At 53.4% G+C, this 10,966-nt stretch overlaps 1 protein-coding gene and 1 long non-coding RNA gene across 14 annotated transcripts; one reads left to right on the top strand and one right to left on the bottom strand.

The window, feature by feature from the left end:
* Window positions 1-8,932, top strand: LOC107196509. 13 transcript variants are annotated; one of them, XR_003043542.1, is made up of 6 exons: window positions 1-109; window positions 1,872-3,384; window positions 3,568-3,801; window positions 4,223-4,456; window positions 5,039-7,485; window positions 8,467-8,932. It is a non-coding gene; the product is annotated as an uncharacterized LOC107196509 (long non-coding RNA). The 13 variants fall into 13 exon arrangements; XR_003043539.1 differs by having other exon boundaries at window positions 942-3,384; XR_003043540.1 differs by having other exon boundaries at window positions 7-1,079; window positions 1,940-3,384.
* SPATA33 (spermatogenesis associated 33) lies at window positions 1,637-10,960 on the bottom strand. Its single transcript, XM_006923438.3, has 3 exons — window positions 10,904-10,960; window positions 10,459-10,626; window positions 1,637-1,877 (listed from the first exon to the last, which is right to left on the bottom strand). Exons 1-3 carry the CDS (start codon window positions 10,938-10,940, stop codon window positions 1,672-1,674), a joined length of 411 nt encoding a protein of 136 aa, XP_006923500.2. The 5' UTR covers window positions 10,941-10,960; the 3' UTR covers window positions 1,637-1,671.
* Between the last annotated feature and the right edge of the window lie 6 nt (window positions 10,961-10,966).

The following is a 10,966-nucleotide window of genomic DNA, read 5'->3' as shown; positions in this document are numbered from 1 at the left end:
GGCGCGGCGACGGACCTGCCGTGGCACCGCGGGGTCACCCACCGTGTGCTGGGGCCGTCGGGCTCTGCCCTCGCGGGCCTGGCATTCTAGCTGGAGGCAGGCAGACAAGGTCGGTGAAAGAGATGACCGGAGAGTTAGGCGTGCTAAGCGGAAAAATGGGAGCTGTGAGCGGGAGGCGTGGGAGGGTCGCCGCTTTAAATAAGAGCGCCAGGACAGGCCTCCTGCGGAGGGGACTATGCTGTGAAGGCTCAGATAGTGACGTGTGAAGGACGTCGGATAATTATGAAATTAATTGTAATGAGTCAAAGTCATTTTTCATTTAAACTAATTCAGTTAATTCTAGCTTTAAAATGTTTTAATTTTAATTAGAGTTGACATTCAAAATTATACAATATAGTGATTAGACATTTGTATACCTTACGAAGCCATCCACTGATTAGCGACCTCTGGCACCACACAGTTTTTACAATATTATTGACCGTCTTCCCCACGCCAGTGGCTGTTTCGTAGCTGCCAATTTGTACTCTTAATCCCTTCACCGTTTTTACCGAGGCTCCCAGCCCCGCTCTCATTTGGCAGCCATCAGTTCATTCTAGCCTTTTTGAATTCATTCATAAGCTAAGCTTATAGCTAATAATGAGATCAGAATTCGTGCCATGGTAAATATAGTTTTTAGATTATTCAAGATGCTGGGGTAGGGGTAGGAGGAGGGCAATTTCTAGGTCAAATAACAGCACTGTAATGGCTGCTAGAGATTTTATGGAGAAGGGTAGATGTGCTGACCCTATGGGGTCAAATTCACATTTGTATGGCTTGATCGTCTGTATAAATATTTAGTTGTGTCAATCAGAATGTATAAATAAATGTGTTCACTAAACACAAATCATGACGCTAATAACATGTTAGTAAACAACGTCAACAGATTTATTACCCTATCTCAGGTTAGACCGAAACTGATTGGAAGTCAGTTGTACTATTTAGTACTAAAGGAACGTAACCCTCACCGACTACGAGGGCAGGCGAAGCCTGCGGACCACCCTAGCGGCCAAGGAAGCGAACACACTGTCACCTGACTAAACGTGAGACCAGCCAGTGCAGGGCACTCTCTGCAGCCTGACCTGAGCACTGCTGATTGGGTGGGACAGCCATGGGGGTCTCCGGGATGGCCCTCACCACAGGAGCCCTCATTCACAGCCCGGGGCAGCTCTGACAAAGCCACGCCCAAAGTTCTAAGTGCCATGGCTGTTGCCCCCACCCCACGTGCTCCTTTTGGGTTACAGTCAGTCTAGGAGCTTTGGGGCCTCCACGGCGACTGTGTGCTTCCCTGCTCTGGAACGTGACACCTGAAAGGTTGGTCCTCAGAGCCCCACCTTTGTCCAGGTGTGGGGGCACATGTCCCTGACTACAGCCTCCCCGTACTCACCGCACACTCCGGAAGTCAATGGAGATGTTCACTGCCCACCGAGAGTGAGATTGCATCAGTGCCAACGGGGCTATGCTAACTTATTCATTTCATGTCACTCAAGAGTCACTCTCAGCTTCACCCAAGATGCCAGCAGCTCTGGGGTGAGGTGAGACCGAAGTGGTCAGTGAAGGGCGCCTGCAGCTTCCCACGGCCATTGCGGCCGAGACTCAGCACAGGAATGAGGACAGCCACTCAGGGGCGGTCGTTTATTCTTTGGTTTGTAAATTATAGGCGTCCGCTGTACTGGGGTTCCTGTGTCGGGAGTAGGCGCCCCATTCGGCCACCTCCCGGATCGTGGTCTGCTCTTCGCTTCCGATGGTGTCGCCGATCAGGGTCTCGTTGGAGGCTGTAGTGATGGTGATCTGTGGGATGACGACCTTCTTGCTCGATTTTACCTTTACGTCAGGTTTCTCTAGAGGAAAGAAAACACCCGTGAAGTTAGTGAGTCTGTGGGGAATCTCTTCCGTAAAGCAGGCATCTGCGGTCGGCCCAGGAGTTCGATCCATGGTTCAGGAAAAAGAAGCGGGCCTGGCTGAAAGCAGTCCAACCGCTGGTGGGCAGCCACACCTCCCGTTAGACGTCTCCTTCCAGACAGCGAGCAGGAGAGCCACGGGGCCCAGGTAACAGGTGAGGGAGGGGGGACAGGGAGAGGCTGCGAAGGCAGGGCCTGCCTGCCCCACAGCTGAAGGTTCAGGGGCACAATTTGCAATGGGTTCAAGGTCAGAGTCAAGCTCTCTGTACAGAACTTATCTGTCAGAATGCCGCAGAGATAGGCTTTCCATTTTAATTTTTCCATTAGAGTTGACATTCAGTATTACTTTATGTTTCAGGGGTACAGCCTAGTGGTTAGACATTTTTATAACTTACAGAGTGGTCCCCCTAGTGGCCACCTGGCACCACAGTTATTACGGTGTTACTGGACTCATTCCGTGTTGCACTTCACATCCCTGCGACTTCTGCAGAGATGGACGTTTTGATTTTGGCCTCCACGTTGTCTTAAACTGGTTAAGGTTGCAAGGGATGCATCTAACTTGTGAAATGCTTAGTTTGTCAGATGTTACAAAAGACAAAAGCACAAGGTCCTGTCTGCTCCCCAGGGGTGAGTAGTTCAGGCCTCTGGTAAGCGTTGCCGACAGGACTGTCTGTGCACACGTTCACACGCATCGTCAGGCGCTCGGTCCCTAGCGGCTTACACTGCTCCTGCCGCTTTGCCTACTTAACACCTCGTGGACCCAGCCACACTGGGGAAAAGTTGTTGCCCTTCTGTGCCAGACGGCGTGCCGAGTCCTGGGCCATCGACAGTGAGTTAACGGCCCTCCGTGAGCTTCTGAAGTCTGTCCTCTGCTGGCCTGCGTTTCCCGGAGGCACAGGAAGGTGGTCACCTGCCCCAGGCTGGTGGCAGAGGGAGGTGCTGGGGTCTCGGCCAAAGGATCTGGAGTCCTGTCAACCTCCCACGCCACACCCACAGCCTCCCCCGTCTCACCCGCTGTGGAATGACGCCGGCCTGTGCTAGGCACGGGGACGCCCTCCTTTTTATTTTAATCATTAAGCCAAAAACTGTCATCGTATCGTACATTGAATTTAAATTGGGGAGCTCATTTCTTCACGTTGATTTATACAAGCTTTTTATATATTAGATTACTTAAAAGGTTATGGGCATTGAATTAAAAAGAACACATGTTGATTAGAAATTGCATATGGCAAGAGTCTCCTTGCAGACCGCCCAGGCGTGCAGCAGGGCTGGAGGCGCCCCATCACTCCGTGGAGTCCGAGCCTTCGAGCGGAGCACTTGGCTTGGCTCTGTTGCAGGAAGTGACACCCGACGGAGGAATCTGGACCCTCAGACAACTTCCTTAGAGGAAGGAGAATTTATTGCCAGCCGAGAGCGTGGGGTGAACACCAAGCGCGAGCTCCCCTCGGTTCGATTTCTAACACTTCATAGACCTCTGCACTGTCCCTGCAGGGGGCGTGATTCCTTTGTCTGAGGTTCTGCTGCACCTCGGGACTCAGGATGGGGATGGGGAGCTTCGGGGGGGTGCTGCGAGGGGGGAGGAATTTCCGGACCAGGGTCTTATCTATTTACAGGTCGTCTTGCCTTGTAGAACCCGTGACCTTGGCGTTATCAACACTGTTACAGGATTCTCGAACGGAGAGACGGGACTCCTAGGCCGTAAGCGGGGAGCAGCACTTACTGACGCCGGCACCGGCTGGCGGGTCCCTCTCCAAAGGCTGAGCCCCGGCTGTAGCGTAACAGGCAGCTTTACACGGGCTCGTTCTTCCCGCACAGCTGCAGAGGCAAGAGCATGAGCTGGTCGGCGAGCTGCGAATCGGCAGATGTGAGTGAGCAGCAGAGTCCTGGGCGGGGAGGGCGGTCAGGAAAGGCCTTGAACCGGCGGGGCCGGTCCTTTCTGCAGGCCTTTCCTTTGCGTTTTTCGGATGCCTCCTCCTCTCCGAGCTCAGCCGCACGGCCGTGCGCGGGGCACCTGCGTGCAGGGGCAGCCCGCGTCCCCTGCAGGCGGCGTGCTCCGAGCCCGAGCTCGCGGCTGGGGTTGCGCTTTCGCAACCAGCTCTGAGGAGCGTTGGTTCGGTCATCTCCAGTTTCGCCCTTTTCAAACAGTGCTGCCGTGCGCGTACTCGCGTTCCTGTCCCTACGCCCTGGTGAGCGGTTATCGCTGGGGAAGCTACTAGCAGGAAAATTTTGGTAAATGTTGTCGATTGTTTTCCACAAAGATTATATCGATTCGCATTTCTATTGAGGGGCTGTAACAGGACGGGTCTCCACTCCCTCCCCTGACCTCTGCCTCCATGGTCACCATCGCCTTCCCCGAGACCTCGCCCGGCCCGCGCCCGGCCCCAGGAGGCCAGCGCCTTCGCTCCCGCGGGAGCCAGTGGTGCTGACTTTCGGGGCGCACATCCCGGTCGCTCCGTGTTCTCTGCTCTGAGCTGCTCTCCCGTGAGCGCGTTGTACGGGTCCGGTGGCGCGTGCTGCAGGTGAGTCCCCGGCTTTCTCCTGCCCTTGGTGGCTCTTGCAGAGGGTCAGAGGCATCCGTCTTTTCCGTGTGGCTTTGAGTTTTTCAGACTGAAAGGAGGCATCGTGGACCCCAAACCCATGATGATGTTCACCCTTTACTACTTCTATGGTCTTGTTTTCTGTTTAACTTTCTGACTCACACTGAATTTTCAGAGTCAGGATTGAGGCAAAAATATCAAGCTTCTTGTATTCTCAACTGTCTGGTCCGTAGGCCTAGCACCACCTGGTGACTGTCCCGGCTCCCCATCCAACACAGTACCTACCCAGAGCCCCACGGGAACGGGACACGGCCCGCCCCGTCCTCTCTGCGTCAGGCACTTCCTCGCCAGAGGGCTCAGTCCCTGTCATACCTGTGCTTTCCCGCACGTTTTCTGCTAGTCCTACATTTTTGTTCTAGGGGAGCTGTAGAAGGATTTGGTTGTGTCCCCCAAACACCTGGGGTGTTCTCATTGGGGTTCTGTTGATTTCGTAAGTTAAGGTAGAGTTACCGTCTCACATGCAGGCTTCCCAGTCCAAAACAAGGCTGCTTTTATCTTCTTCAGAATTTTAAAGCTTCTCCGTTTATGAACATGAGTCCTTTTTGGGTCCCTGACACGTCACCCTGCCCTCGTCCCATCACCGTGTAACAGCGACCACACGTTTAGTGGCCAATGCGGAGCAGCACGTTTGTGATCTCAGGTCCCGCAGGTCGAGTCCAGGCTGACACCAGCTGTCCGCCGGGCCCTGCCGTCCTCCAGGCCGCCCGGGTTGTGGGGAAGAGCACGACTTTGTGGGTCCAGGGCTATCTGCAGGGGCGCTTGGAGCTCCTCTCGCAACATGGTAGGATTTGTTTTCAAAATTTTTTAAAAACTGCAATTGATATGGTGGCTTCTTCACAGCCACCTCACACTTCGCCTTTCCTGAAAGACCTCTCTGATCAGGTCAGGCTCACCCAGGATGATGTCCATTTCGATTACTCCAAAGCAGGGGATTACTAATGGGAGTGACGAGTGCCGTGCATCCTGTTCACAGGTCCCGCCCACACTCACGGCAGAGGTGGGGGCCCTCTGAGAACCCAGCCTCCCTCGTCCCCACGGCGCCTCCAGGCGGGAGTCACGCCTCTACCTCGCCGGGTCCGAGTTCTCCCGGCTTGCCTTGCGGCATTCTCCGGCCTCTCACTTATGCTGCGAATGTTCTCTGAGCTTCCCACTTGTTTTACATTTCTTTACAGAGGACTTGGGGAGAGACTGTACATTTTCGCGTAGTCAAATCCTTCACTGTTTCCTTTTCATGTCTTTGTTTTGAAGCTTAGGAAGGTGTCCCCCAATGAGGAATCAGATTAAAACTTACATCTTACTTTTTCGTAGTCACTTTTTATATTCATTGTCATCCATCTGGAATTTATCTGAGCATACCGGTTAGATCTAACTTACGTGCTCCCTTAAAATGGTAAGCAATGTTCCTAGTGTCATTTATTGTGTAACCCTTCCTTTTCCCACTTAACTTTTGGTGCCACTAATTTTATGTACATGCGCCTACATATATCCATATGAGGGGCTCATTCTCATCTATATTTTCAATTCCATTGGCCTGTTATTCTTGTTCTGCAACTACATGAATTTAATTACTATAATTTTTGATACATTTTAAAACTTTTATTTTGAAATGATAAATTCACAGAAAGTTGCAAAGGAGCACAGAGGGGTCGCGTGGACCCCGCCTGGTCTCCCCCAGTGGTAGCACCTTATAACTCCAGCACGAGGCTGATGCCAGGCACCGGCCCTGGCACAGTGTGTGTGCTGTGCCATCCTATTACCTGTGACCGTCACCAAGGTCGAGACACAGCTGTCCATCACCGCAAAGACCTGCTGCATGGCGCCACTGTACAGTCACCCCACCCCGCACCCTCCCCCCCTCGCCATCCCTAAACCCTGGCAACTCCTGGTCTGTTCTCCACCTCAGTGATTTTGTCATGTGGAGAATGTTATGTAGCGGGAATCATAAAGCATGTGACCTTTTGAAATTGGTCTTTTTCACTCAGCCTATTTTTAATAGCTGATAAATATTCCTTAAATTTCTCTTTTCAAAACTTTCTTGCAATTAAGCATACTCTGCCTTAAAACAGTAACTCATGGGAGTATTCAGACACATGGCGAGTATAACGAGTACCATATGTGCGTCATCCAATGTTTCCAATATTGGATCAATCAATATGTTATTTTGTTTTGCCTATCACTTGTTTTTCTTCAAGCAAATTTGAGACACATAATTTTAGCCATAAATAACACAGTATACACCTATCAGATAAGGATTTTTTTTAGCACAACCACAATGGCATTGTCACATCCAGGAAAATTACTATTCATCCTTTACTGTCATCTAATACTCAACGTGATTCTCTCAAGAGTGACTTTGCTGGGTCCACACACTGCATTCGGTTTACAGTCTCTCAAGCCTTGTTATAAAAGTCCTCTCTGCTATGGACTGAATATCTGTCCCCCATCCCCCTATTCACATATCGAAGGCCTGACCTCCAGGTGTTCAGAGGCGGGGCCTCTGGGAGGTTAGGTTTAGATGCAGTCACCACAGTGCAGGCGCCGTGGTGGGATCAGCACCTTTTGAGAGGAGGGGAGACCACAGTCCTCTTTTCTTTGGCCACTTGAGGACACAGCAATTAAACGACCAGGGAGGGTCCTCGCAGGAGCCCAATCGGTGGCACCAGGTCGCGGGACTCCCAGCCTCCAGAATTATGAGATGTCTGTCTAAGCCCCCAAGCCGGGGTGTTTTGTTATAGCAGCTGGGACTGAGACGCCCTCCTTTTTTCTGTTACTCGTAGAAACACTGGGGTCATTTTTTTCAGAATTTCCAGCATTTTGGAATTGGCTGACTGCGATCTTGTGGCACGTTAGCCTGCATAATGCGCACGCTTGTGGCTTTCCTGTACATACAGAAGTGTACGTACAGGAATACGTACAGGAATAGAGCAGTCTGTCCATCACACAGCTGCCAGGTAACTCGATGGCAGACAGCATCTTGGCTGCGGCACGCACCCTCGGTTCTCGTCCCCACCGCTGCGTGACGGCAACTGCGAACCTCCGCAGCCTGTGACCAGCATTGTTTTCTCAGAACTTTATGGGTTGGGAATTCAGGATGGGTTCGACTGGGCGGTGGTCACTGTTTTCCCAGGTGACTGCAGTAGGGTGTTGTCTGGGGCTACAGTCACCTGAGGCTCAGCTGGGCCGGACACGCAAGACACAGGTGCTGGCCACTCCAGGGCTGGTAACTCACGAGCCTGGGCCCCAGGCTGGAAGGGTGCAGAGGTCAGGACACAGCCACCAGGGGGCAGCTCAGGGTTCCAGTGAGCCAGGCAGGACGGCGCCACCTGTCAGGGCCCAGCGCCACATTCTTTTGGTTACAAGAGATGTCAAGCCACAGGTGCTGGCCACTCCACAGAGATTTAAGGAGGGGGCAGAGGCCATCCCCCCAGGTGGGAGGAGGGTCAAGGACACACCATCGAACACGTGGGACAGGAGCGTGCCCGTCCTTGGGAAACACGTCAGCCCCACGCACACTCCCCGCCTGCAGCGAACCTCAGGTACTTTCCGCACCCATCACACCCATTTCATCCGAAACAACTGGGGTGCAGCTCCACGGGACAAGCGCCTGCGAAGATCTCGTGCCTCTTTCCAGGCACACTTCACACAAGATAAAACGCAGTTAGGTGCCCGGCTGGGTGAGTGTTCACAACAGCACACACGTGTGTAACCACCCAGCACAGCGCCGACCCTGCCACCCCCACACAGATCCCGCAGGCCCAGTGCCGCGGTCACCCTCCGATCTCTGCACCACGGCAGTAAGCTTACTTTCAACACTTGTACCGTGCACAGAATTCCTGGCTTGTTGGGTCTCTCCATGTCCCTAAAGCTTTTACAATATTAGGTTAATGAAAGAAACTTTGACTTCCCAAAGATCTAACTTGGAAATTCCTCAGCTTTAAAACACAGATGTGAAAGAGAAGACCCTCCCCCCGCACCGCCCGGTTCAGACGTCCTTCCTGGCAGACTGTCTTTCTTCACGGTGGATTCCTGGACGCCGTCCTCTGCAAGGCCGAGAGAGACCAGACCCTCGCCGCGTTCCCTGGAGTCTTTTCTGGGTTTGCTCAGTCTCTGTGCAGCATGTAACACTGCCCCTGAGTTCGTCTTTCCTTTCTAACAGCTTTATTGCATTATAATTTACGTGCCATAAAATGCACCTGTTTAGAGCATACAGTTCAATGACTTTTGATGAACTCTCAGAGTTGGGCAGCGGGTTTCAGGAACATTCCCATCACCCTCAAAGAACTCTTGTGCCTGTTTGCAGCCAATCCCCGTTCTCACCCTTAGCCCGGATTCCCTCTATATAAACGTGCCTTTTCTGGACATTTCGTATAAATGGAATAATAATGCACGTGGTCTTTACTCATGGCTTCTTTTATACAGTATCAAGCTTTGAAGTGTCCCTGGTGTAGCACGTGTCAGCGGCTTGTCCCTTGTTATTGCTGAGATGCTCCATCATATGGCAAAAACACATGCTCCACCTCCTTTCCTGAAACTCCATCCTCACCCTTGCTCTGATCTTGCCCCTCTGTATCGTCTTCTCTCCACCCTTCTAAAATGACAGTGTGACAGACACTGTTGGTGCCTTTGCAACGGGAAGTCCCCTGCCCGCACCTCCCCTGCTGGCAGAGGCTCAGCCCTGGGATTTGCAGACGAGCATCCTGGAGACGGCGAGCACGTACTACTGCCACTGCGGCTCAGGGACCAGACGCAGTCCTGTCGGCTGTGACATAACCTGGGGACCATGGATACCGAGGGTGGCAAAGTGTAGACGCACACAGACCCTCTTAGACATCAAACACCTCAGTACAGCCACGTCTCCTTGGCTTTTCTGTGACTTGCAGCCCAAAGCCTCCCGCCTAGGGCTCCAGCCCTTCCTGTAGGCTTCCGCCCTCCAGCGAGGGCCCCTAAGTTGGGACTGGAAATCCGGGCCCTGCCCCCACGCCCAACACGCTCGTTTCAGACTGCTTCCTGCCCCTCACGGCTCCACAGATGCCTCCACCTGCACCGCCCGTGCCCAGGTCCTCGCCCTGCCAGGCCCCTGCCTCCTGTCTTCCTTCCTCGTCTGACCCACCAACTATCAGCCTCGTGGTCACTGAACCCCACCCTTCTGGCTCCCCTGTTTCCCCCAAAGCTCAGCAGACAGCAGGTTCCACTGCTTTTCCCTCCTGGGTCCTTGCAATTCCTACTGCCACCGCCTCATTAGTTCCTGCTTAGTAACAGCAACGGGCCTACGCGGTCCCGTCGCAGCCTGGACAGCCTCTGCTCTGGAGACAGGAAGATTTTTCCAAGGCGCAGAGCCCATCACAGCTGCCTTACTGTAGTTAACAGTTGCATTTCCACGACCCACACAACATAACTAATAAAAGACTTTGTATTCTGGCTGCTTCTGTGGCCTCGCGAGCCGCTCCCAGGGGAAGGTCTGGCCACACTGGGCCGTTACAAAGTGAATACATTTGTCAAACTGTGTCACCCCTTGTCCCCTGTGCCCAGGCAGAGAGCTCCTGCGTCCCTTCTCCCACGGCACTCCAGAACGGGGCGGCCTCCCAAGCTTCTGTTGCAGTCTTAGGATGTTAAAGGAAGGACGGTGGTGCCAAAACACGTCCCCGTCTGGGACAACGGCGGACACAGTTTATGCCTGTGCACCGCTAATCCCCTCTGGACTACTGGAGATGCACCTATCACTTGGCAACTTACCTAAACCTTTACTAACCTGATATTTCCCACCTGGAGTTCTGGGACGTCACCTTCTATGTGAAGGTCATGAAACCCGTCCATCGTAAGGTCGTGCCCCCTGCTCTCAGCACCCCTTTGCTTCAGCCCTGTTCACCCCGCCCCCAAGCTCCTTGAAGCTGCAACCTCCATTGCCCGCTCCGGGCGTGGCCTACCTTCGACTTCGAACGAAGGCCGCCGCTGCTGGGCTGCACCTCTCCTCCAAGAGAAGCCCTCCGCAGGCTTAGTGTCTGGAGGCCTCTCAGACTCTTGGGGATGCCTGTCCATCGACCTTTGCTTAGGCTTTGGGACTGGACAGGTGCACCCCTTCTTTTGCTCTTCACCTGGAACATATGGATAATCAATTAGACCAACAATTTATCGAATCTCGGGCACTGGATCCATCTTTCGTTTGCCTGCTTTGGTTCAGAATGAAATGACAGCTTGAAAGGCTTGGGTCACTCCATTTCCCTAAACACGGATATGTCCACGGACGGAAAAGTCCTGAGGCACTGTCATCGGAGAGGGCTCGGCGCAGGAGGCGTGTGCAGGGGCGGGGCGCCCGGCACCCCCAAGCCCCTCGCGGGCGCGCACCCCGCCGGCGGCGCGGCGGCCCTTTACCTTTCCCGGGTCTGGGTTTGCTTCTGCAAAGCCCCATAGGTGGGCCCAGCCCCGCCGGCTCGG

The sequence above is a fragment of the Pteropus alecto genome, unplaced genomic scaffold (genome assembly GCF_000325575.1).
Source record: "Pteropus alecto unplaced genomic scaffold, ASM32557v1 scaffold89, whole genome shotgun sequence".
NCBI classification, from domain to species: domain Eukaryota; kingdom Metazoa; phylum Chordata; class Mammalia; order Chiroptera; family Pteropodidae; genus Pteropus; species Pteropus alecto.
The sequence above is the reverse complement of the archived record's forward strand: the minus strand, read 5'-3'. Positions and strand labels throughout refer to the sequence as shown.

What these genes read in the sequence shown, in the direction of transcription:
- SPATA33 (XM_006923438.3), bottom strand. Translation starts at nt 10,940, where the DNA reads ATGGGGCTTTGCAGAAGCAAACCCAGACCCGGGAAAG. An exon ending in CAAACCCAGACCCGGGAAAG is followed by an intron (nt 10,627 to 10,903) that starts GTAAAGGGCCGC and finishes CATATGTTCCAG; the next exon opens with GTGAAGAGCAAAAGAAGGGG. An exon ending in GCCTTCGTTCGAAGTCGAAG is followed by an intron (nt 1,878 to 10,458) that starts GTAGGCCACGCC and finishes TCTTTCCTCTAG; the next exon opens with AGAAACCTGACGTAAAGGTA.